The following is a 25,227-nucleotide window of genomic DNA, read 5'->3' on the forward strand; positions in this document are numbered from 1 at the left end:
CTGCACCGCCGATCACTCTACAACTACTGAATTACAGTGTTTGAGTTCGCCCAATCATCATATAGAGAAGCCGGGCTTCCAGGCGGGATAAAAATACTTTGATTGAATCAAATAAATCTGATCATTTCCCTCATGGAAATAGCGCTCATGAAGCTTCCGTAGACCCCCAAAGACACACTGCGTCCAGGTGGGAGTTGTTGAAAGAGTGTGTTGTGTATGAAGAAAATAACTGTCGCATGTCACCTAATTGGCTGTTGTAAAAGTCGTACGAATTCGTACAACCTAACTTAATTTAGCCAACTCGTTCGAATCCGTATGACAACAGATGATAGTCAAATAAGAGGACATGTACAAACTCTATTCATTCCAGCTCTGTTCACTCACACAGTTCCTTCTATTTCATTCCTTGTTTAAATAAGGCATTAGCCTTTACCCCCCTTTACTGCTCCTTGAAACAACCACACTGTCTTTTTCCAGAGCAGCCTGTATTTCTCCTGAGGTTACCTGTGGGTTTTTCTTTGTATCCCGAACAATTCTTCTGGCAGTTGTGGCTGAAACCTTTCTTGGTCTACCTGACCTTGGCTTGGTATCGAGATCCCCAAATTTTCCACTTCTTAATAAGTGATTGAACAGAACTGACTGGCATTTTCAAGGCTTTGGATATCTTTTTATATCCTTTTCCATCTTTATAAAGTTCCATTACCTTGTTATGCAGGTCTTTTGGCAGTTCTTTTCTGCTCCCCAAGGCTCAGTATCTAGCCTGCTCAATGCATCCATGTGAGAGCTAACAAACTCATTGACTATTTATACACAGACACTAATTGCAATTTAAAAAGCCACAGGTGTGGGAAATTAACCTTTAATTGCCATTTAAATCTGTGTGTCTGTAACAAGGCCAAACATTCAAGGGTGTGTACACTTTTGATCAGGGCCATTTGGGTGATTTCTGTTATCATTATGATTTAAAAAGGAGCCAAACAACTATGTGATAATAAATGGCTTCATATGATCACTATCCTTAAATAAAAGACATTTTTTATTTTTTTTTTTTTTTTTTTTTGCATGATTAGTCATATTTTCAAAATCAATGCCAAAATTTCACAATTTCTGCCAGGGTATGCAAACTTTTGAGCACAACTGTATATAACCTAATATTTGTAAATAGCAGGATATTTTTTTAAAATACAGCCTTGTCATAATTATTCAGCCCCTATTGCATGTAGCTGTTTCTTAAATATGTAAGGCTATACAAGTAATAATTTTGTTTTTAAAACAGTCATCAATTTGCGATGGTACTTATTTAAGTTTAGCGTTGTAAGCAAAAATGTATTTCTATGCAAATAGAATACCTTTCATGTATCAGGCCATTTTGGCATGAAAAATTTGATGCCTTCAGTGTGTAAATTGAAGCTCGGTGATCACTGGACTTTCCAGCAAGACAATAACACCAAGGATACATCCAAGTTGTCCAAAATCTGGTTCAGGGATAGGTCGTGGAATGTCCTTAAATGGCCCTTTCAGTCCATCATTAAAATCCCATTGCAAACCTTTGTTGGGATTTCAAGGAAGCAGTGGCAGCACAGAAACCAAAGAATGTCAATGAGCTGTGAAATGTGTACAAATTCTAATAGAGAGGTGTCCGAAGCCTGAGAACACTTACCTGAATCATTTATTTGCTGTTATTAAGGATAAAGGATGCTCCACAAGAGAATTAGAGAGAGAATTAGTTCTTTTTTTTATTTTAAGATTTGGTTAAACTGAACTCTTTGTTTTCAAAATCACTCAAATGTGTATTAAAAACTTACTTTGTTTACTGAGGTTTTAGTTTGTGTTTTAATTCACATCACCAGAATGTATTGCTGGTCAGGGAGGTTGAATAATTTCGATTGCAACTGTAACACCCTTCCATATCTTCTAGTCTTCTAAACTGCTCATCCAGCAAACTACCTTCTTTTCAGCTACCAACATCTGCTCATAATGAGTGGTGGTGGTGTAGTGGGCTAAAGCACATAACTGTTAATCAGAAGGTTGCTGGTTCAATCCCTACAGCCATCACCATTGTGTCCTTGAACAAGGCACTTGACTCCAGGTTGGATGCCAAAGGCATAAATGTAAATCTGCTATACATTCCTTCCAGTGCAACCAATCTGGTGTTTTTTTATTTATTTTTTATTTCTCACCTACTGTATGCTTAGTTCTTTCATTGGCAGCCAAGATCTTCTCAAATTCAATTAGAAATGTGCTGATGCACTGGCTGCCAACTACCTTCAATTCTTTTATCAAGCTGGCCAGCTCAGATGCAATGGTCAGGTGTTTCTGGTCACCTAACCATGGATTTTTCAATCTCCACTTTCAAAATCCACTGAGAAAGACATGCATTCCAACACCCTTTACAATCTTTTCTTTAAGAATATAAGTAATGTTATTCACACTTTAAGCACACGATACATAAAATATGATGACTTCAGCTCACTGTATTTAATGTGACACTTGAGCCTGTCGAGCACATCGCACCAATATTTCAATAGCCGTTAGAGTCTTAAACCATCATCCACTGTCAATAAATAGCTGGTCATAGTCGGGTGTGGTTTGTAAGTTTCTTATTAGTTCCACACACTCAGTTTAAACTTTAATTTGAAGGCACCTTAGATTAGAACATACAACACTGGTTCATTATTTAGCGTAATGTACGTGAATCTATATTTTATCTATCTTTTTCTCTTTACTTGAGACCCTAGAAGTATGCAAGCCGGATCCAATTAATAAAAAAAATAAAAGAGGTAATTCTGACTTTTTATCTCACAATTATTACTTTTTTTTTCTCTGAATTGAAAGATATTAAGTCGCAATTTCGAGAAATAATCCTGCAATTGCGAGATATAAAGTCACAGTTGCATGATACAAACTCGCAACTGAATGATAAAAAACTCGGAATTGTGACTATTTCTCGCAATTACAAGATATACAGTAAAGTCACAATTGTGTGTTTTTATCATACAATTTCGAGTTTATATCACGAAATTGCGAGTTTATATCATGAAAATGCAACTTTATTTTTGCATTTGCAGTGGCATTTCTCATCACGTGTCTGGCTTTATTCTGTAGTTACAAAAATGCAATGTTTTAATTCAATGCTTTATGCCCGAATAATATGGTTATATACTCTTTAACTTAACCCTTGTGTAGTCTTAACATTCTGTATACTCCCCTTGTCCTAAGGGTCAAAAATGACCCACCTTCACCAAACCCCTAAAATAAAGCAGCTTAATTGAATTTTAAACCCCAAATCTATTTTGCATGAAGAAACAACCTGTCATTCATCACAAACTTTGTGAAAATGTGGGTTTTACCTCTTCACAGTGCAGAAAAACTCCATTTAATCAGTGGACACCACTCGTTTTTATTACAACACACCTGTCATAATTGTTTTCTTTACTAAAGTAGAGGTTTATTATTATTAGTATTATTGCTAAAGGTACTGCATAGGTGTAAACATTAATTGTTTAGCAAGAGATAGCACTTGTATAGCCTAAGAAAGTAGCAGAAATGTGCAGAAAGTAGTTTTGAATGCATTTTATTGAGGGGAAACAATAACAGTCTTGAACTTTTTTGGCAACATAGTGAAATATTCTTATATACTGTACAATGAGGAATTCAACTACAAAATACTGCTCTTCTCCCATTTTTCGAACCATTGCCCCCACCCACAAGGTGTATAAACAACAACAATAAATAAGAATAAAATAAGATAATAGATACAAAACAAAAACGTGAAGAACATAAATCAATCAACTCTAATTAGCACATGTAGGACAGTGTGTGCACATGGACTTTGCAGATGTATTTCTCACATGTGCAGCACATAGTATTTGATTTACAGTGTTTCTTTGAGGGGCAGAATTGGCATCTCCTCCTTTTGCCTGCCCCAGCTGCAGCCTCAGGTGTATCAGGACAAGATTCAGCCCCCTGAACAGCTTTCACAAGCGCTGCAGAGGCTGCTGTGCGAACACTTCCTTCTTTGAATTTGTGGGGTTACAAGTGCCTTTCCCTGCTGCTCCAGGAACACCCTCCTCTTGTTCCGCTTATCAAGCATCCAGGTAGGGTTGATCTTGTTCCATATCACGAAGGCATTGTATGAGGACACATCAATGATGTTATGGAAGATGACCAGGGGCCAGCGGGCAGTCATCGTCCTGCAGCTGTAAGTTCTAATCACCTTGTCCAGGTTGTCCATGCCTCCTTTGTTGTGGTTGTAGTCCAGGATGATGGCTGGCTTCCTGTCCTCACGATCACTGATCTCAGCCATTTTGTGCAGTGTGCTCAGGAGGACCACATTCTTGTTCCTCTTTGGAAGGTAAGAAACTAGAGTGGTGGTGGGGGTGAAGGCAAACTTTGATGAGAAGGCTTCTCTCCCCCTTGTTGCGAGGAGTGCAGGGGGAGCTCAGGCTTGTTCTTTCTAACTGTGCCAACCATGGTGATCTTCCACTTCAGGAGCTGCTGGCTGAGATCATAAGAGGTAAAGAAATTGTCACATGTGACATTGTGCCCCCTCAGTCCATCTGTCACATCAAGCACAATCCGCATCCCCTGGTTCTTCTCTGGGCCTCTACTGGTCGGCTTCCCTGTGTAGACTTGCATCTTCCAAGCATAGCAGGCTTGTGCATCACAGGCCACCCATATCTTGATGCCAAACTTTGCTGGCTTGCTGGGCATATACTGCTGGAAAGGACAGCGACCTTTTGACAAAAGAGATTACTATCAGTAATTAGTATCAGTGTCACAGAAAACAATCACATAAATCAATGATATTACAGCAATACATAATAATATTAACAGTGAAAATCACTTACATTACAGATATGAAAATAAAAATGTACCTCTGAATGGAACCAGTTGCAGAGGTATGGCAGATGCTCCACCCACTTCTCCCAGACCTCTCTTATGGCCGCCAGTTTGTCTCTCACACGTCTTGCAGGTCTTGACTCACGGATATCAAATCGTAGCATTTTTGAGAAAGTGTGAAAGACTTTCAGTGGCATCGTGACACGGAAAATCGCCCTTCCACTCTCTGCATCCCAGAGACTACATGTAGCCTCGCCTTGGGACCTATACACACCCGCTAAGATTAGCAGCCCTATGTAGGCATGTAGGTCAATCTCATCCATTCTTTTCCAGTTGTCTCCTTATTTACAGAAACTCTCCAAATTTGTCATCTCTAGGATTATTTTTTCGATGGCTGGTGTGATGAACATGTAGAATGTTGAGGCGATGTCCTGGGCAAGGGCAACTGCATGTCTTGTGGGCCCTGGGGTCATCCTTATGATTTTTTGTGCTGCCATCCTGCCCTGGTTGTCATATGGTGACAAGGACCATGTTATTTTGCTGTTCTTTGACAAAAATGTCACTCTTTCAGCTTGGGGGATTTCTTCTTTATCTGAAGATGATGCATTGTGCTCTGGGTTGTATTCTTCCCCATCTTCTTCCCCATATCTCCTCCTCTTCTAAATCATTGTTCTCTTGTTCCTCCTGGACATCTGAAAAAATCAGATCTACTACCTGTCGGGCACTGAATGTGCACTCATGGCTTCAGCAAAGAGAGAACAGGGGGTACTGTCATTTGCAGCACCTTTATGGCCTCTGACTGCATTCCCATTAGTAAATAATGCTTTCAAGAAATGTTTATTTTATCTGAAATGTAGTTTATTTTGTCTGTGAACTTGAGTCATGTGTTGGGTCGTGGAGGGGAGATGCTGCACATGCACAAGAAAGTTTTAGTTTTGTCTGAGTTCAATCAGTAGCACACATAATCTCAATTTCTCATTGTGTGTGTGTGTGTGTGTGTGTGTGTGTGTGTGTGTGTGTGTGTGTGTGTGTCTCTTTGTGGTTTTTGTGGTGTGTAAATGATTTTATAACTGCTGGGTCAAAAATGACCCTAAGACAATCTTTGTACCCTGGTGGTGTACAGCTTTCATGGAAATATGAACAAAGGCAATGTTTCACTTTTTCTAATGTTGGGGTCACTCTAGGAAAAGTCATCAAATTTCAAGTTGAAAAAAAATAATTTAGCTGGTTTTCTCTGCTGGTAAACATAGTGGCGGGTCATTTTTGACCCTTATGACAACACAAGGGTTAACTGTGCTAATGATATATTTGTAAGATTGTCGCATCGAGAGAACATGACACAATGACAAGAAATGCCATTGCAAATGCAAAAATAAAGTCGCAATTTCGTGATATAAACTAGCAATTGCGTGATAATAACTCACAACTTCGATTTATATCTCGCAATTGTGAATTATAAAGTCGAAATTGAGAGAAATAGTCACAATTCCGAGTTGCGGGTTTAAATCACTCAATTGTGATTTTATTTCTCGAAATTGCAAGGAAAAAAAGTCAGAATTACCTTTTATTTTTTAGTACATGGCTGGATCCAGCTTCCATATAAAAGTGTCTCATTCATGTACGAATCGGTCATTTTGAATGATTCTTTAAAGTGAACGATAGTTCTTGTTCACTTCCATTCTTTTGGTCGTAAACTACTCTGTGCTTTTTAACAAATCGTTAATTCAATGACTCTCATAAAAGACACTCAGTTGTCGCCACATACAGTTACAGGACACCTCTTTTGAATCAGTTCACCAGTTGTAAATGAAACACTTTGGTGAACTGATTCAAAAGACGAGTCACTTCCTTGACAGACAGACCACAGGTAAAAACCCTGAGCCACCCCATCTCTCCACATGTAGTTTAATAGCCGGCAAAGTAAATTAGAGCAAATGAATTTATGTGCTATCCATCAATTTCTGCGCCATTAACATTAATCAACCAAATATCTGATCTCAGCAATCATTATAATGTACTGTATGTGTTTTTTTTAACAGTTGCTAATTTCCTGTGGTGCTGAAATGCATGAATTTGTGAGGCCTGTTTTAGCTAATTATTCTGAGTTAGCCTTCCTGTCTTTGTAACTGCCATTAATATTCTTTGTGAAGTTTTTGAACAAAAATGGAAATGTCAATACTGGTGGTTTCAGAGCATATAAGAGTTGCATTTTTATATATTTAGCATGCACATTATTTGTGTTTTTCGGTGCATTTGGTAAATTTAACAAATCAGATGCACAGCGCTGTGATGTGCTGGAAATAGATTCCCACACAAAATGGCTGTCACACCTTTATTGGGACCAAAGCAGAAACACCCTGTTTGCTTTTCCTTGCTAAATATAACACACCAAGGTGTATGTGTGTGCGTGAGTGTGTACATGAATGAAGCTTAAACATTGTGGATAATTCTACAGGACACTATCACAGGCACACACCTGCATGTTTGTGAATCTGTCAGAGCTTGGTGTCCATGTGTGTGAATGTTTTGCTACAGTAGCCACAGTGGGATGTGTGTGTGTGTGTGTGTGATTTGTTTTATCAGCACACACACTGGTGTATGAAGTACCTTTTTTGGGATGGCAACATCTAAATATAACCAGTGACCAGAATGTGGGGAGAGCGGAGTGAGACTGTGGAGTCAGATGGAGAAAGCAGCGGAAATTTAAGGAGACAGGCAGTCTCCAAAGATGGGTAAAGATTGAGAGTATAGGGAGAGAGAGAGAGAAAGAGACCATAACAGATACAATGAGAAGGAAAAAAAAAAATTTATGTCATGGATGTACAGCACAGACAGAAAGACTTCTTAAGGAAAGAGAGATATTATCAAATCTACAAATTAATAAAAAAGAACTACATTTTCTTAAGAAACAATGCAAATCCCGCCACCACCATATCAGGGTGTTGCTATGCTGTTGCTAGGGTGTTCTAGGTGGCCAAATGGCCCCCCAAGTCTCTATGATGTTCTGATCCCTTTATATGACTCGGCCTTTCCTTCAATGTTTTGTTTTATCATCCAGGTGAAATTCACCTAATAGCACACCTCTCCTCAACTACCTGCATGATTAGTGATATCATTAATGTACAAATACACGTCGAATATAGGCTGGTCTGGCTTCACTTGGAGTGGGATGCAGTAGACTATGGGGTCATACAGTGAATGAAAGGGTGCATGTGGTGGCTTATTAGTGATGTCAGGATGACCCGCACAAAATGATGCAATCTATCAGGATCTGAATGTTCAATCTCTAAGTGAGAGCACTTGCTGGTACCCCAAAAAACACTCAAACATAGACCATGCTAAAAAATAAATTGCTTCATACCTCACTGTCCTCACATCCATCAACACACACACTGCATAAAACACATATCCTTGCACAAAGGCCTCATAGTGACAGCTTGTCTTATTTAATATGCTCACGACAGTCGCTCACCATGACAGTCTCTCAGTTTCTGCCTAGTCCATGGTTCTCTCCAGATTTAGCCCTCTCTTATCCATTTCTTGTACTATTTTTGTTAGCAGAACAGAAATAGACATTTTGCCCTATGAAACTTGTTTGTAGCCCTAAACCTTGGAAAAGAACAGCCATTTTTTTGTCATGGGTTCCCTGTAGAATTTCTAATAGGTTTACAGAATAGCAATTTTCAATTCCTGGATTAAAGGTGCTGCAAGGGATTTTTAAATAAAATGACATACAGAAAATGCTTCTATTACCTATCAGATATCACTGAAATAGGTGCCATGAAATATCACACCTTTAATGTCAGACTGTACAATACACATCTTTTAGGACTTTACCCACAATCGACAGTGTATACTGAGCATTTTAAGTTATCAGTCTGCGTCACATTGTCTCATCCGCATAGATGCGCAAAATTAAAATGATGCCGCACAAGCAAAAACAAGATATAGTGCAAATTTTTACTATATTTTGCCTGGAAATCAAAAAAGTGTCTAAGTCATGGCTGGGTAAAAGAGGACACCATGGAATGCCCATTCTACAATGCAAACTTGAGGTAATTTTGATATTATGATCATAATGTGAAGATAACGCTAGCAACACCATATTTGCGTTGGCATATCACAGACAAGCTAGATCAGTCATCAGATGCTGTATTTCTATTGGTTCTTTATTAGTCGGGCATTGTAGGAATAGTCATTCTGCAGGACTTCAAAACTAAATTTCTGACAAAGTCAAAACTTCATCGGAGGATGAAGATTATAGCAAGGGTTATTAATCGGTCATCATGTCATGCTGTTGTACTGAATATCAGCACAGCTGAAATTCAGCCATTGTATGTTCTGTACAACAGCATTCTAGCTTTTTTGCTCTTGCTTAAATACCCCTAAACTATTTCTCATTTTCTCTTTACTTGCATCAGCTCTGTATCTGTGCCTTTTGATTTAGCATTATGACTCCAGCAGACACTTCTGTGATGTTGGAGCAGAGGATATTGGGAGAGCTGCCCACAGATAAGCAGTAGGAGACTGAGAGGGATTTGTTGGATATAGGAGACAGATTAGTCCTCTTGAGTGAAAGGGAGAGATGGGAGAGTTATGAAACATCACAAATATATCAGGTAAGTAAGCTAAAAGGGGGCAACATTTTTTCCATTAATCTCTCTCTAAATCCATGAAAGTGATTTGTATTCCTATAATGCTCTCTTAACGGGATTCTTCAGTGCACCATTTCGACTCTGGTGTAGTCTACAAAGAAGAAATGTGGGTCAAGATTAATCATCCTAGGAAAGTAAAAATATTTTTTTTCCCTGGCCAGTCTATGACCTAAAACAATCACACAAGAAAAATTCATTAACAAACAGTCGAGTGTCCCCTTAATGGTAGCGGATGTCATCATTTTCAAGGATCGCACAAAAAGTAACTGGGCCCGGTTTCAGTATCGTTTTCCAGTCCTTTTCCTCCACTCACTGCCATTTATCTTGACATGTTAATGGTCGGGTTTAAATTACGGCCTTATCTTTGGGACGCTGGAGAGGAGTGAAGAGCGCACACAACCCTCTAAAAATGCACAGACCTTTTCAATTTATATACCTTTGATTTCATCTAACTGCTCAGATTCATCCAAAGCACTTTTGAGATGGCCAGTCAGCACAGACTCCACAATATGTCTCCAAGAATTATCTCTTATGTACATGCCTCCTTTTTTCTCCATTTTAAAGCAGGCTGGTGTTTTGTTAGTCTTGGTGCTTTTTTAACAGGCAGACACCCTGTAAATGGAAAGCTATGTTCACTCATGTGGTGTCAGAAACGTCGCTTTGTCACCTCAGACATGACGATGACTGTGTGAGGCCTTTCTGTTAAGATTGCTCCAAAGAAAAGGGCCACTGTCCATCTATCTATCTATACATTCAACCCACTGTGAATGAATTGGCTTGTCTTCTACTTTGTAAGCAAAGTCTATACATCAAAACCTTTGGGTTTCTAAATCTCGCACTGGTTTGTAAATGTGTACAGTACAGTCCATATAGGTATATGATTTTAGCACATGCATAAAGCCAACATGTAAACAAAATTAACCTATTTCAGTCATCTGAAGGTTTCAAGAGAATCGATCTTTCAACAAAAAAAACAAACAAAAAAAAAAAAAAGGAAAAGGAGAATTTTGACTGCACTGGTTAAAGTGAACAAAATATTGATTGAGATTGTCTACTACTGTATATATGTATCAACATGAAGAACTGCTCTAAACAGTGAATATACACTGCCACCTAGCTATGAGCTGTAGTGCAACCGATCAGCAGCTTATTCAAGAGGGAAAACTCAAATCAACACATTTGTTTAACTTCTTACATGAATGTCATACGCAATTCAAGATTATCACAAAAATAACTCCAATAGTACATTATTTAAATCACCAAATAAGCACACCAGGACAATCACCACAGAGTGATCTCCGAGATACAGGTTTCAGTGTCATGGGGTTGGTTTTTAATCACAGATTGCCAGAGTGTTCAAATAACTTATTTCATATTTTGGTTGCCATGTTATACAAGCAAAACAAGAATAAATTCTTCAGAACTTTTTTTTTTATTATTCAATGCAAAACATAAAATCTAGCAACACCAAGTAGCAAAATTAGAGAGAGAGAAAAAAACTAAAATTATGAACAAATACACAAAGATTGAACACTTCTATGATGGCTCTGCAAGGGGCAAGGTCACAAGTGTAGCTGAACTTCACAGGAGGAATGAATGAACATGCCTCTCCACAGTTCCGCTCATTGCGAGGTATCCATCTGAGTGGATTCTGACAAAGAGAAAGTTAAACCATAGTCAATTTTACACCATTAACATGTCAAAGTACTTTTTAAAAACGGCTCCTATATGTCATGAAAGCAGGTTTATACTGAAACCAAAAACTCAGAAAAAGCAATTGGTCAATTATTTAAAATGTGTTCTAACAGCATTTATTGTATTTTGACATCGGCTCTATTTCCATGGCAGGGTGGTGCTTCGTGAGAGCACTAGTTCTAAGTGCAAATTTCGTGCCAGCACAAAGCACAAGTGGACATGGGTGGCAGTGCTTGTGCTATCTGTGGGCGTACGCATGCAAACTGTCAAATGTATTGTATGTTTCCTAGGGGTTTGACGATCCATCGATCTGGAACAATGAATTGATCAATTAACCAATGATGCAATGTTATCGATACAACACGTTAAGATCAATGTATATTTTAAGATGCGCCATTATTTTAATGCTCTAATGCTAGCCACGTCCGTACGCGTTTCCGTCACGCGATGCAGCAACCTTATGATCTTCATCTTGGTTTATAAGCGCTAAATATGCTTCTCATGTGGGACACGAATGTGCGCAGAGTGATTTAAGTGGATGAAGTTGCGCTCTGCTCTATCCGTGTGTGTGCGTCAACAGGGTTGCAAGCTCCAGTGACAGGATAGCGTGGAACGGCTCACATGCTTCCCAAAATATTGCATCACATTTGAATTCTACATGAGAATTTTCGCTTTCAAAGTGCTTAGGAGCAATTCAACCATGTCAAACGGCTAAAGAGCCCTGATATTCTAAAGAGTGCTGACGAGGGAAAGAGAAAACACCTGCCCTGCTGCACCAGCATCAATTACCAGACTTTTCACATCCTCACATCAACACCCTTACTAACATTTATCACAGTAAACTGTAACAGAATTTTTCAGTACAACAGTGGAAGATGTAGCCAAGAAAAACATGTATAGCTCATACTCTCCTGTCTTGGGTATATAAGTATTTTGGATTGAAAGACTTGCTTGACAGTTGCAGAGATGACAAATTGTCACTGTAGTGTTTCCCCCATTCCATGGGCAATGAGCTGTTATAAAATGATTGATCATTTGTACGTGATTGATTGTATAACTTTTTTTATTTTATTTTTTTCTGTATGAACTTAATTTTTTGTGGATGTCCCAATGTGGATACTTGATTTGCACTTTTTAGAGCACTCAATATTCAAATATTTTTTTTTGGTTGCGTTTTTTAAATAATAAATGTAATTGATTGTGTAAAATAGGCACATAATATCGTAATATCAATCGATAGCCCCTGAATCGAATCAAAATCATATCATGGCAGGCATTGAGGTATCGGCAAACATCGGATCGCTGGCTAAGAGAATCTATATATTGGGATGAAATTGACGATTTACACCCCTAATTTATCCCAAGAAATAAGTCACTGCGCTGAGATGTCTGAGATCCACATCTATTCGACACAATGTCTAAACTCAGTTCCTGCATTTGCAGTCTGGGTATTTCACCTGCAGATGATATCAAAGAGCTATCAATCACTTAAAACTAGCCATTATTTGTGTGTCAGTAGATCAATAGGATTAATTACTTTGACTTTTATTATTTAACGCAGCCTACATCCAATTAGTACTGACAAACACCACATTTTCCATGCGTAAAAAAGGAGGGTGTCACTGTAATAGCAATATGCCCGACATTCAACAAGAATTATTTGCAAAAGTTAATGCGCAAAGAACGTCAGACACAAATGGTCCATATGTCTATTCTTATAATGCATTGAATACAGCCCATTTATACTACCAAATTCTTACGAATGGGCTGTCTTCGTTTATATAAATGTTGCTTGACAAAGAATGAATTATATAATAGGACTCCACAGAAAAACCTCAAATAAATTGCACTTGACTAAATCCACATATTTCGACAACCCACTGATACCTAAGATTTAGCGCATTCTTGCATGAATACACCAAAACTTTGCAGCCATGCCCACTGACTTTGTGCACAGCGGTCCTAAAACAGGGCCCTTATTTTGCATGATTTACAGATACTTTAAGTTTTATATTAATTTTATTTTATAAAAGACAACTGTTCAGATTGAGAATTTATTTCATTCATTAAAAATCTGATATGTAACAAATGATGGGTAAATATAGCACTTTTGCTCTAATTTCTGACTAGGGATGCACAGATATGACATTTTTTGGCTGATACCGATAACAATATTATTACCACTTACCTTATTTTGTAAGCAGATCGCTGTTTTGCTTAGGAATAATGCTTACAAAGAGGTACAAAGCTTTTTTATTGTTCTAACAATAAATAATTATCATTTAACATGGATTGGATCTGTTGAACACATGGCAGGCCAAGATTTTAAAGTGAGCCAGCCACAATAAAAGATAAACAGAAGATAAAAAAGACTTGAAAACGAACTAAATATTATAGCATGATGATTGATGTGAAAATGTTATACTTCTAAAACATTTTTGTACTTTCAGTTCAAAACAACAGAACTCACATTTTACATACAGGTGCATCTCAATAAATTAGAATGTCGTGGAAAAGTTCATTTATTTCAGTAATTCAACTCAAATTGTGAAACTCGTGTATTAAATAAATTCAATGCACACAGACTGAAGTAGTTTAAGTCTTTGGTTCTTTTAATTGTGATGATTTTGGCTCACATTTAACAAAAACCCACCAATTCACTATCTCAAAAAATTAGAATATGGTGACATGGCAATCAGCTAATCAACTCAAAACACCTGCAAAGGTTTCCTGAGCCTTCAAAATGGTCTCTCAGTTTGGTTCACTAGGCTACACAATCATGGGGAAGACTGCTGATCTGACAGTTGTCCAGAAGACACCCTTCACAAGGAGGGTAAGCCACAAACATTCATTGCCAAAGAAGCTGGCTGTTCACAGAGTGCTGTATCCAAGCATGTTAACAGAAAGTTGAGTGGAAGGAAAAAGTGTGGAAGAAAAAGATGCACAACCAACCGAGAGAACCACAGCCTTATGAGAATTGTCAAGCAAAATCGATTCAAGAATTTGGGTGAACTTCACAAGGAATGGACTGAGGCTGGGGTCAAGGCATCAAGAGCCACCACACACAGACGTGTCAAGGAATTTGGCTACAGTTGTTGTATTCCTCTTGTTAAGCCACTCCTGAACCACAGACAACGTCAGAGGCGTCTTACCTGGGCTAAGGAGAAGAAGAACTGGACTGTTGCCCAGTGGTCCAAAGTCCTCTTTTCAGATGAGATCAAGTTTTGTATTTCATTTGGAAACCAAGGTCCTAGAGTCTGGAGGAAGGGTGGAGAAGCTCATAGCCCAAGTTGCTTGAAGTCCAGTGTTAAGTTTCCACAGTCTGTGATGATTTGGGGTGCAATGTCATCTGCTGGTGTTGGTCCATTGTGTTTTTTGAAAACCAAAGTCACTGCACCCGTTTACCAAGAAATTTTGGAGCACTTCATGCTTCCTTCTGCTGACCTGCTTTTTAAAGATGCTGATTTCATTTTCCAGCAGGATTTGGCACCTGCCCACACTGCCAAAAGCACCAAAAGTTGGTTAAATGACCATGGTGTTGGTGTGCTTGACTGGCCAGCAAACTCACCAGACCTGAACCCCATAGAGAATCTATGGGGTATTGTCAAGAGGAAAATGAGAAACAAGAGACCAAAAAATGCAGATGAGCTGAAGGCCACTGTCAAAGAAACCTGGGCTTCCATACCACCTCAGCAGTGCCACAAACTGATCACCTCCATGCCATGCTGAATTGAGGCAGTAATTAAAGCAAAAGGAGCCCCTACCAAGTATTGAGTACATATACAGTAAATGAACATACTTTCCAGAAGGCCAACAATTCACTAAAAATGTTTTTTTAATTGGTCTTATGATGTATTCTAATTTTTTGAGATGGTGAATTGGTGGGTTTTTGTTAAATGTGAGCCAAAATCATCACAATTAAAAGAACCAAAGACTTAAACTACTTCAGTCTGTGTGCATTGAATTTATTTAATACACGAGTTTCACAATTTGAGTTGAATTACTGAAATAAATGAACTTTTCCACGACATTCTAATTTATTGAGATGCACCTGTACATGTACTGTATATTTTAGAACATTACACATTTATATTATGCATATGTTGGGCAATTCCACTGAAATGTCAACCACACCATAAAAAAAATAAAAAGTTATAACCAAAAGGAACAAAATTCCCTTTTAAATTCTATTGTGGTGTAATGGATATTGCTGTCCAGACCGGTAGAGGGCGCCGCTTGCTCACACAGCGCTGACTGAAGCACTGAAATGTGTACTACATTTTAAAACGCAGCCCTTTAAGGTTTAGTAATCTTGCAAGACCATATTGCGATTTTAATCTTAACTCAATCAATCGTTCACCCTTAATGTATACCATACCAAGGTCTCAGAAGTCAGTGAATCGAAGCGTTTGGATGGTTTCCCTCATCATGTATAGGTAAGTGCCACTTTCACAACTGTCATGTCTGTAACACCGGTTTGTCCTTATTAAAGTGTGAACGAAAATGATTAAAAATTCAATATTACATTTTCTTAGGAGTACCAACCCTTTTACAATTTTGGCTATCATTATTTCTGGAGTTTTAACAAAGCGTGTTGATAATTAATTATAAAAATAAATATCAGTCTTTCATATCGTAATTTTTCATGCTTACAAATATGCGAATGGTTTTAATTTGGTCAATAATTGGCCAATAAATAACCGGTGGCCGATTCATCAGTGCATCCCTGTTTCTGACACTTTGACAACATGGTGTGGTGTCTTAATAATGTGTTTGTCAGCAGGCTACAGTGTCCATGCCTTGCTTTCTGTTTGTATGGGTGTCAAGAAGACCCCCAACAGAAGCATAAAAATATCCAATAAGTACAGAGAGTACAATCTTACGTGTTTCATTGAAGAGGAAGGAGTCCTGGTATTCCTTCATGTACTGTGAGGAGCGGGACTCATCCAGGAAAAGAGAGTAGACCCTCTTTATGTCCTCCACTTGGACTTCCGTGCCCTGAAAGAAATGTAGAACCGTAGTCAGGAGCAGCTTTTTTACTACTCCTTGATTTGTATAGTTTGTATTTTGCTTGGTGGCATGATACGTGCGTGTGCTTGAATTACCCGGCGTTTGCGGCACACCAGGCCTGCAGTACTGATGAGCTGTATGGCATAGCGGAGTGAGGTCTCCTGTCCAATACGTGTTAAAACTGTGTGTGCCTCCTCACTGAGCTCTACATCCTCTTCCTCACACCTGAATCACAAACATACATTATGACAAGTGAGAAAATCTCACAAGTCTACACATGATTTGACCTTGATAAATTGCCCTCAAGATAAGACACGGAAAATAAAAGAAATAAATCAAGAAAAGTTCTCTCACCGAATCTTCAGGATCTGTCTGGTCTCTTTCTCAGTGTAGGGAGTTGTAGCAATAATCAGCAGACGGTCAAGCATGTCTATGGGAATACCATGAGGACTCTGGTAGTTGGTGCCTCTAATGCTGTAAAAAACAACACAAGAGTAAAGAGGAGAAATAACCCAAAAGCTCATGTATTGTGGTGCTTAAAGTTATTTCTATGTACAGTTGTGGCCAACAATATTGGCACCCTTGGTAAATATGAGCAAAGAAGGCTGTGAAAAAAAAATCTGCATTGTTTATCCTTTTGATCTTTCATTAAAAACAAAAAAGAAAAAAAAAAAGAAATCCAACCTTTAATTGAAGTAAAACTATTGAAACAGGGGAAATATCTCATTATTAAATAAATATTTTTCTCCAAAATGCATTGGCCATAATTATTGGCACCCTTTTATTCAATACTTTTTGCAACCTCCCTTCTGAGTCTTCTCTTATAATGCCTAATGAGGTTGGAGAACACCTGGCAAGGGATCTGAGACCATTCCTCCATACAGAATCTCTACAGATCTTTCAAATTCAGAGGTCCATGTTGGTGGACTCTCCTCTTCAGTTCACCACACAAATTTTCTATAGGGTTCAGGTCAGGGGACTGGGATTGCCATGGCAGTACCTTGATTTTGTTGTCAGTGAACCATTTTTGTGTTGATTTTGATGTTTGTTTTGGATCATTGTCCTAATGGAAGATAAAACCAGGGCCCATTGTAAGCTTTCTGGCAGAGGCAGCCAGGTTTTGATTTTTTTTATCTGTTGGTAGACACACATCCCTTTCCAGGCAGATTCTTAAGATCTCCAGTTGATTGGAACTTGTTAATTATTGCCCTGATTTTCAGTGCTTTGGCTATTTTCTTATAGCCACTTCCCATTTTGTGAAGCTCAACAACCCTCATCAGAACTATATTCTTTAGTCTAACCCACTGTGATTGATGATAAAGGGAATTTGTTATACCTTATACCATAAGAATTTCTAGGGGTGCCAATAATTGTGGCCAATGTGTTTTGGAGAAAAATATTTATTTAATAATTAGATATTTCCCCCCTTTCAATTGTTTTACTTCAATTAAAGGTTTGATTTTTTTGAATGAAACAATGCAGATTTTTTTTCACATCCTTCTTTGCTCATATTTATCAAGGGTGCCAATATTTTTGGCCACCACTGTATGTACCGGGTGATGCCTCGGTTAGTGGCCATGACGAGGACAGGTGAGAGATCACTCTCTAAAGCACGATTTAGGAATGAAAAGCATTCTATATCCAACATGTGGACCTCATCTATGAAGAGAACCTGCAACCACAAAAAAAAAAAAAAAAAAAGTAGATTAAGAGCAAATTAATCCATTTCCATTGCAGGCATAATTTAGAATTAATTTAGAATCATTGAACTCACACTTTTTCTTAAAACCAATTCAATGTTTGGAAAGCTTTCAATAGAAAAAGAGGGAGAAAAAGCACACTCTTTTGCTGGCTGGTTCCTCTCCATTGAGCCCAGAATGTCTTAGTTGTCTGGCCTGCTTACCCCAGGAATGATCTCTGCTTTGCCTTCCTCTCTCCATTCAGACACTTTAGCATTGATCTGCTCCCGAACCTCTGACTTAATCTCTCCCGTGTCGCCTGCAGAACAAACAACGATCATAGATCAGCTACAGAAAATACGGGACATCTACAGAAATATTTATTGTGCTGAAAGACTGATCAGGGATTAGTTCCACTGAGCATGTCATTATCTAGTCGGTCAATTTTAAAAAGCTGACAAGACCATGAATTACCTGAAAACAAGGCCAGGAATCCCTGTGTGCGGCTGTTGATGACATCAATTTCATGAAGCGAGACGGTGTGAACAACCTCCTTCCGTTTTTGCAGCTCTCCCTCTGGACACTGCACAAACTGTGTCTGAGGGGAAAAAAAAAAAAAAAAAAAAAAAAAAAAGACACAAAACAGTAAGAAAACTGTAAGGGAAATCAATGGACTAATTTCAGAAGAGCAAAGACAGTTTACCTGTGCCCCCATGGCATCGTAATCTCTTGCACGAGTAAAAGACCGGCCCAGCTTGCTTATCTTTCCTGTGGCTTTATCAATGGTGATCACATCCCTGCAGTGAATAAGATACAATATGATGTGGTTGGTCTTTAACAATTCAAGCACTGAAAAAGCATAGATGAGATGAGGTGCTTTGGCTGAAGTAGGGTCCTTTGTTTGCCTTTTTGATTTAATCTACAGTACATATATAAAACAAACTGTCCTACAGAAGCAAATACACACAGGATTCACAGGATTGATAATTATTCCCCATCATTTATTTAAGATGAAGCAGAGTATGCTCATTAGTGCAGTACCCAATGGGCCAGCAGAAGTCACAAGATCAGCTCAAACCACATAAATGTTTTCAGTGGTTACGTTAGACAATTTTCATTTATTTTTTGGGAGGAGCTGGATGCCGATCCAGTCTGATTTATTTGTGCTCTGCAGTGAGTGAATCACAAACACAGTCCGTGACTTGCACAGAAGGGGGGGCGGCAGGGGCGCGTCACTGTATACAGCATATCATCTACGTCGTCTACCCACCCAGCTTGTACTCTTTCTTTACTGAGACTCTCGATCATTTTGTTTCCCAGGTCATAGATAGTCTCCATCTCTGTTGTCTTCAGTGTGAGCTTACCTACTTTTGCACCCTTAACATAATACAGAAAAGAAAACAATTATTCATAATCAACTAGATTCATTTAGGGACATTTGCTTGCTTCTATATACAGCAATGTCATGCTGCATATTTTCATATCATACTGAGTACTATTATGCCTCATTCAACTTATAAAGGTAGATGAAAACTAATTTCCCATATTCACTATAATAAAAGGCTAATCTACTGCAGAAGTATGAAAACTATCTTTAATAATGTTTCTGAACCAAATAAATGATTTGTTTTAGAGGAGAGTGATTTCCTCTGCTTCTCAAGGTACCTTATACAGTATGGTTTAAACTGTTATCTATCCACCTTATTTTGCAATGTGACAGAGTTCTGCCATCATTGACCGCAATGAACAACTAGAAGCATAACAACACCGTCTACACCGGACGCGAGCAGCACATTGCGTCAAAAGTAATAGAACCCCATTATAATCAATGATGCTGTCTACACTGGAATCGTTCATTGTGGCGCATCTAATAAATGGGTGTCCCGTTCCATTTTGCGCTGCTCGCGCTACCGCTACTACAGAAATTCTGCGGTTTAGATTGTTCGTGCTGACGCGTCCAGTGTAGACAGCCTCAAGCCGTTGCGGTGCAGACAGAGTGTAAGACCAGAATTTAGTGATATGGGTTTATAAACTATTACACAACCACAGGATGTACAGCAGAATAATATACCAACATTGGATAATTTTCTAACGTAAGCATTTAAAATAAATGAGTAAGTAGATTATTCTCTTGTTGGTGTGTGTTGTATTGAAGAGACGATAATACAATCTGCTTCTCACTTTACAGAGCGTGATGATGCAGTTTTTTAATGTCACCACGTAAACCTCCATTCATATTTATCTACTAAACCTCCGATGTTGCCTTTATTTATTTCAAAAGGCAATCAGCGCCTGATCTCTCATTCATTCTGCCTGTGCAAGTCTGTAATTAAACAATGGCAAAATGCGATAAACGGTAAAACTATTTGTGCTACAAACCAATGTGTTTATGAAAATAATAATTAATAAAAATATGATGACATATTTTGCCAGCCTGCAACATAATGCAGTATTTTGTATTGCTAAAATAGCTGGAAGTGGCTTATACTGGAAGAGGTCCACATTCAAGGTGGATAATGGCAAAGCTCTACTCACGGTGAAAAATAAGGTGGATACCTGCATTTATATAAAAATGTAACGCACGTGTTAATTATTTAGACTGTCAAAAGGGTACTAGGCATTTAGTAAAAATAATATAGTTATTCTGATGAATGATATTAAATAGGCAGGATGAGTCCGATTCAAAAACAATAATGGTAGCAAAACAGAGGGGTTAATTCAGAGAAGGAAGAAAGGACAGCAAAGACTCACTGTTCCTGTAGCAGGTCTGTCGATCTGAATCTCTACCACCTCTCCTTCAATAATCTCTGTCTCCTCTCTGCCGGGCAACAAATACAGGTAGAATATTAGCAGTTATGTGACATTCCTGACTATCACAGGAAACGGTGCTCATCTTGACAACAAGTGTATTGGTGGTGAATGTATCAAAACTATAATCAATATAACTATAATATAAACTCCTCTACTGTGAAAGTAATATGAAGACATAATATTAGTCTTAGAAATTAGATCCAAAATCAGTAGAAGATTACATTTTCAACATACAGTGATACAATAGAAAACACTACAACACTGATGTTGATGAAGGTTGTGCTTTGTTCCTAATCTAATATTTGTATGCTCTTTTATGCTTGGATTATAGTGAGAGAAGTGGATCCAGGAAATTGGCAGTTCACACTTTGATCAGCCTTTACTCACTTAATCCGGACTCCAATGGCTTTGCGGAAGGCCTGGCTCAGGGCCTCTGTCTTGCTCATCTCCAGAGAGAAAATCTCACTCCCAGACAAAGCAGTGAAAGGTGTGTCAGGGCCAAGGGACTGAGCAATACCTACACAATAAACACAGCTCACAATTATGAATGGGTCCTGTGTCATTTGCCCAGCATGTTATAATGCACTGCACTCAAAAGTAACTTAAAACACCAAAAGTTCTTACTGATGTTTACATTATTGTTTAAGGGACAAATACAAAAAATAAAAATAGGCAGTGTGAACATCAAGTGCTATGGCTCAATATCAAGTGCAGGTATTAACATCTATTGCGGGTGATCCGGTCACAAGTGGACAGCGTTAAGTACATGTAAATGGAATCCTAACAATGGTAAGATTAAAATTCAAGTATTTAAGCAAAATGTATACTATTTGTACTTTATCAACATGCAGTGGTTCACTGAAGTAGTAAGTGATGCACATCGCCACAAAATCAGTCACATCCTCCCTTTGACAAAATTGGTTCACAAGTACAGTAGTCAAAGAAGACGCATCTGAGATGTACATAAATGTCCAGGTATAAACATCTCTCGGTCTCAGCTGACCACTTGAGGTCTGGTCACCGAAAAGGACGGTAATGTGAAGAGTAAACAAGGCCTTAATGTACATTGTAAATGTTCAAATATGGTTTATTATGGGAAATATTAGAGCTGATCTCGATTCAGATACCCACGCAATTTAATTTCTAAATGGCAATTCTGCAATGTGTGTTAACGTTCCAGTGGCATGCATTTGTAAGGTGGTCAAATTCAATTCGAAATTCACTTCAAGATGCATTTTTAAATGTTGATCAATTTTATATGGACGAGATACTAAAGCAAACACAGTTGTTAATGTATAAGCAGATGGAACAAATTCTTCAAAACGTTCTGTGTGATGTCTAAATGTATATAAGCTTCATGCTGTCTGTTATCAGGCATTCTTACTGCATCAAATCAGTATTAATGTAGATCTATAGCACAGTAAAGAGTGTCAAGTATTTAAGTAGTTTAGTTTTGCATTAAATTACTTTTATTAATGTTTTATATTATTATGTTTTTAATGTTTAATTGCTACTGTTGCTAAAAAAAAAAAAATTAAAAAAAAAAGCACCGTTTACTCTGTTCTCTATTTATTTACTGGCTCTTGAATTATTCCTTTACAAGCTTGAAGCAATTTTTACAAGAGAAACACTGAAGGCCTCATTGTTTTAATTTAATTGAATAATATTTATTTAAAAACAACTTTTGTAAAATAACAGTGTTTTATTGCATATTTGCTTACAAGCGCAATACCAAGTTAACATAGAACAGTTAATGAAGCTTTTTTTCTGCTCGTTTTGTTTTTTACTTATCGTTTATTTTTATTATTATGCAGTTTTTTAAAAGGATTTTTTTTCTTTTTTTTTTTTTTTTGGCTATTGCCAAAAAAAACAAGGTGCTGTTTGGTTTATAATGTATTCGTTGCACCCTCTTGTGGACAATTTAAATGTATATATTTTATTTACAAATGTATTGCATTTATGCATAGATTGAAGCAGAGAACATTTATTCAGAACCTCTAGTAAATTAAATGTTACTTTGTTTAGTAACCTTATGTCCAGGTTTTGTAAATCACATAAATAAGCATTTTTCTTCAGAATCGTGATCCTTATTCTGAGCAACAAAAAAAAATACATCGTGATTCTATTTATCCAGTATTGTGCAGCTCTAGTAAATATAAGAAGACTTGCCCATAGCAATAGCGGTCTTGCCCGTCCCAGGCTGGCCTGCAATAAGGACGGCGCGACCAGCAATCTGCCCATCTTTGATCATTTCAAGGATCAGCCCTGCTGCCCTCCGGGATGCCAGCTGGCCCACCATCCCCTGCGATACCTGGTGAGGGAGAAAGAGAGGCAGAAGAGTGGTTGATCATTTTCTATGTAGTCTGTTAATAAATGTAGTAAGCATTATTTAAGCCTATTACAGGCATGTCGTCCTGGTAATTCCAATCATACACATTTATTTTTACCTGCCGTGGTTCCAAGGCATCGTCCAAACCAAGGCCACGAATATGAGAATGTGCACCTGTAAGAGAAGTAAAGATTTTTTTCTCCTTCCTGTGTATCTTCACAATGCATTCAGTGAAAACAACAAACATTTACAGAACGTCTCAAAAGTCAGCAAACTAAAATTTACCTATAATACAGTTTAAATAAAGATATCATCATACGTAAGTTTTGTGATATCACAAGCATATGCTGATTCGGTTTTTGTTTTCTTTGTTGTTGTTATGATTCGTGTGTTATTTGATTTCACTACTCACCAATCCTCTCTATCCGAGTGATATCACGCACCTCCGGAACCTTCGTGGTTGCCACCTTTCATAACAAATGAAAAGAGCTGAATGAACAGCATGTAAAGTGCAAATATATTAAACATGAAGCAGCAGTTTAATGCCGTGTTGTGCATGTCATTTGATCAGTAAGCAGTCGTTAGCGCGTGCACATGTTGCCATAGTGACGCAGGAGCCACAACACAGTTTCCAACTAGCTGAAGAAGCAAAACTGCAGAAATGTGAAACTATAAAATTCACCAGCGTTAAAATAGTTTGCGTCGCATAAAAATACTGTAAACATGCAGAAATTCATATCCCCGCTGAAAACAGTGATATGGAGGCTATCCAACTATAAACTGATGCCATGTTCGCAAGCTACTTAACGAACAACTACTTTGCAGATTATCGGTTTCAGTCAAAACATGTTTATTAAAACCCATTTTCATGACTGCACATCGGAATTACAGTGCTCTGAATTAAAATCCTATGGTGTAACTTGAAGCACATGTGCTAAAAAGCGGCAAGCTCACAAACGCGTTTATTCCCCCTCTCTACAGACAGCACACAACAGTGGGAAAAAAATAAGAATTTTGTTATATATATAACCTAAAAGAACCACATATTTATGAATAATGCTTAAATAAAATGCTGTACATTTGACATACCTGCGCAGCCATGTTCTCTCCTGTACCGGTTCTTTCTGAATGGGTGCGCAGTGGAAACCCGTCCGAGTGGAACACATGACCTCGTGTCTGGGTTCTTGCCCCTTTCACACATACAACCAGGTAAATAGACCCTTTTCACACTCCAGGTTTTGGAACGCGGAAGTAAACGTTTGCAGGGTAAACTTCGACAGCAGTGAATGGGAGATCACAGCAAATATTATTTTCACTTACTCATTTGCTCTAAGACCAAAAGAAAAAATCCACTATTACGTTTGAATGACTTTCCAGAAGAGGAAAAAATAAAAAAAAAGTCAGCGGTGGATTAATACAGTAAAAAAAAAAAAAAAAAAAAAAAAAAAAGTACTGTCTCAGCAGCTCGCAGCTGTGGTAATTCATTTATATATATATACACACACACAGGTGATGGTCATATAATTAGAATATCGTCAAAAAGTTGATTTATTTCACTAATTCCATTCAAAAAGTGAAACTTGTATATTATATTCATTCATTACACACAGACTGATATATTTCAAATGTTTATTTCTTTTAATTTTGATGATTATAACTGACAACTAAGGAAAATCCCAAATTCAGTATCTCAGAAAATTAGAATATTACTTATGACCAATACAAAGAAAGGATTTTTAGAAATCTTGGCCAACTGAAAACTATGAACATGAAAAGTATGAGCATGTACAGCACTCAATACTTAGTTGGGGCTGCTTTTGCCTGAATTACTGCAGCAATGTGGCGTGGCATGGAGTCGATCAGTCTGTGGCACTGCTCAGGTGTTATGAGAGCCCAGGTTGCTCTGATAGTGGCCTTCAGCTCTTCTGCATTGTTGGGTCTGGCATATCGCATCTTCCTCTTCACAATACCCCACAGATTTTCTATGGGGTGAAGGTCAGGCGAGTTTGCTGGCCAATTAAGAACAGGGATACCATGGTCCTTAAACCAGATACTGGTTGCTTTGGCACTGTGTGCAGGTGCCAAGTCCTGTTGGAAAATGAAATCTGCATCTCCATAAAGTTGGTCAGCAGCAGGAAGCACGAAGTGCTCTAAAACTTCCTGGTATACGGAAACGGCTGCGTTGACCGTGGACCTCAGAAAACAC

General features: G+C 38.1%; 1 protein-coding gene and 1 pseudogene across 1 annotated transcript; both read right to left on the reverse strand.

The window, feature by feature from the left end:
• Positions 1-3,798: 3,798 nt before the first annotated feature.
• On the reverse strand, positions 3,799-5,653 carry LOC127439751 (piggyBac transposable element-derived protein 4-like; annotated as a pseudogene).
• A 5,160-nt stretch (positions 5,654-10,813) lies between these two features.
• ruvbl2 (RuvB-like AAA ATPase 2) lies at positions 10,814-24,162 on the reverse strand. The gene is made up of 15 exons (XM_051682574.1): positions 24,111-24,162; positions 23,434-23,488; positions 23,140-23,195; positions 22,862-23,003; positions 21,080-21,209; positions 20,633-20,699; positions 19,152-19,258; positions 18,585-18,678; positions 18,356-18,479; positions 18,106-18,200; positions 17,756-17,874; positions 16,557-16,676; positions 16,298-16,427; positions 16,076-16,190; positions 10,814-11,148 (listed from the first exon to the last, which is right to left on the reverse strand). Exons 1-15 carry the CDS (start codon positions 24,120-24,122, stop codon positions 11,120-11,122), a joined length of 1,395 nt encoding a protein of 464 aa, XP_051538534.1. The 5' UTR covers positions 24,123-24,162; the 3' UTR covers positions 10,814-11,119.
• Positions 24,163-25,227: the final 1,065 nt, after the last annotated feature.

Source organism: Myxocyprinus asiaticus, chromosome 4 (assembly GCF_019703515.2).
Source record: "Myxocyprinus asiaticus isolate MX2 ecotype Aquarium Trade chromosome 4, UBuf_Myxa_2, whole genome shotgun sequence".
NCBI classification, from domain to species: Eukaryota; Metazoa; Chordata; class Actinopteri; order Cypriniformes; family Catostomidae; genus Myxocyprinus; species Myxocyprinus asiaticus.

Bases quoted from the DNA above. Each gene is read 5' to 3' on its own strand.
- ruvbl2 (XM_051682574.1), bottom strand. The intron at 18,480-18,584 runs GTAAACTGTCTT...TTTTCCCCTCAG, and splicing joins ACGATGCCATGGGGGCACAG to ACACAGTTTGTGCAGTGTCC. The intron at 16,677-17,755 runs GTACATACAGTG...TGTTTTTTACAG, and splicing joins ACTAACCGAGGCATCACCCG to CATTAGAGGCACCAACTACC.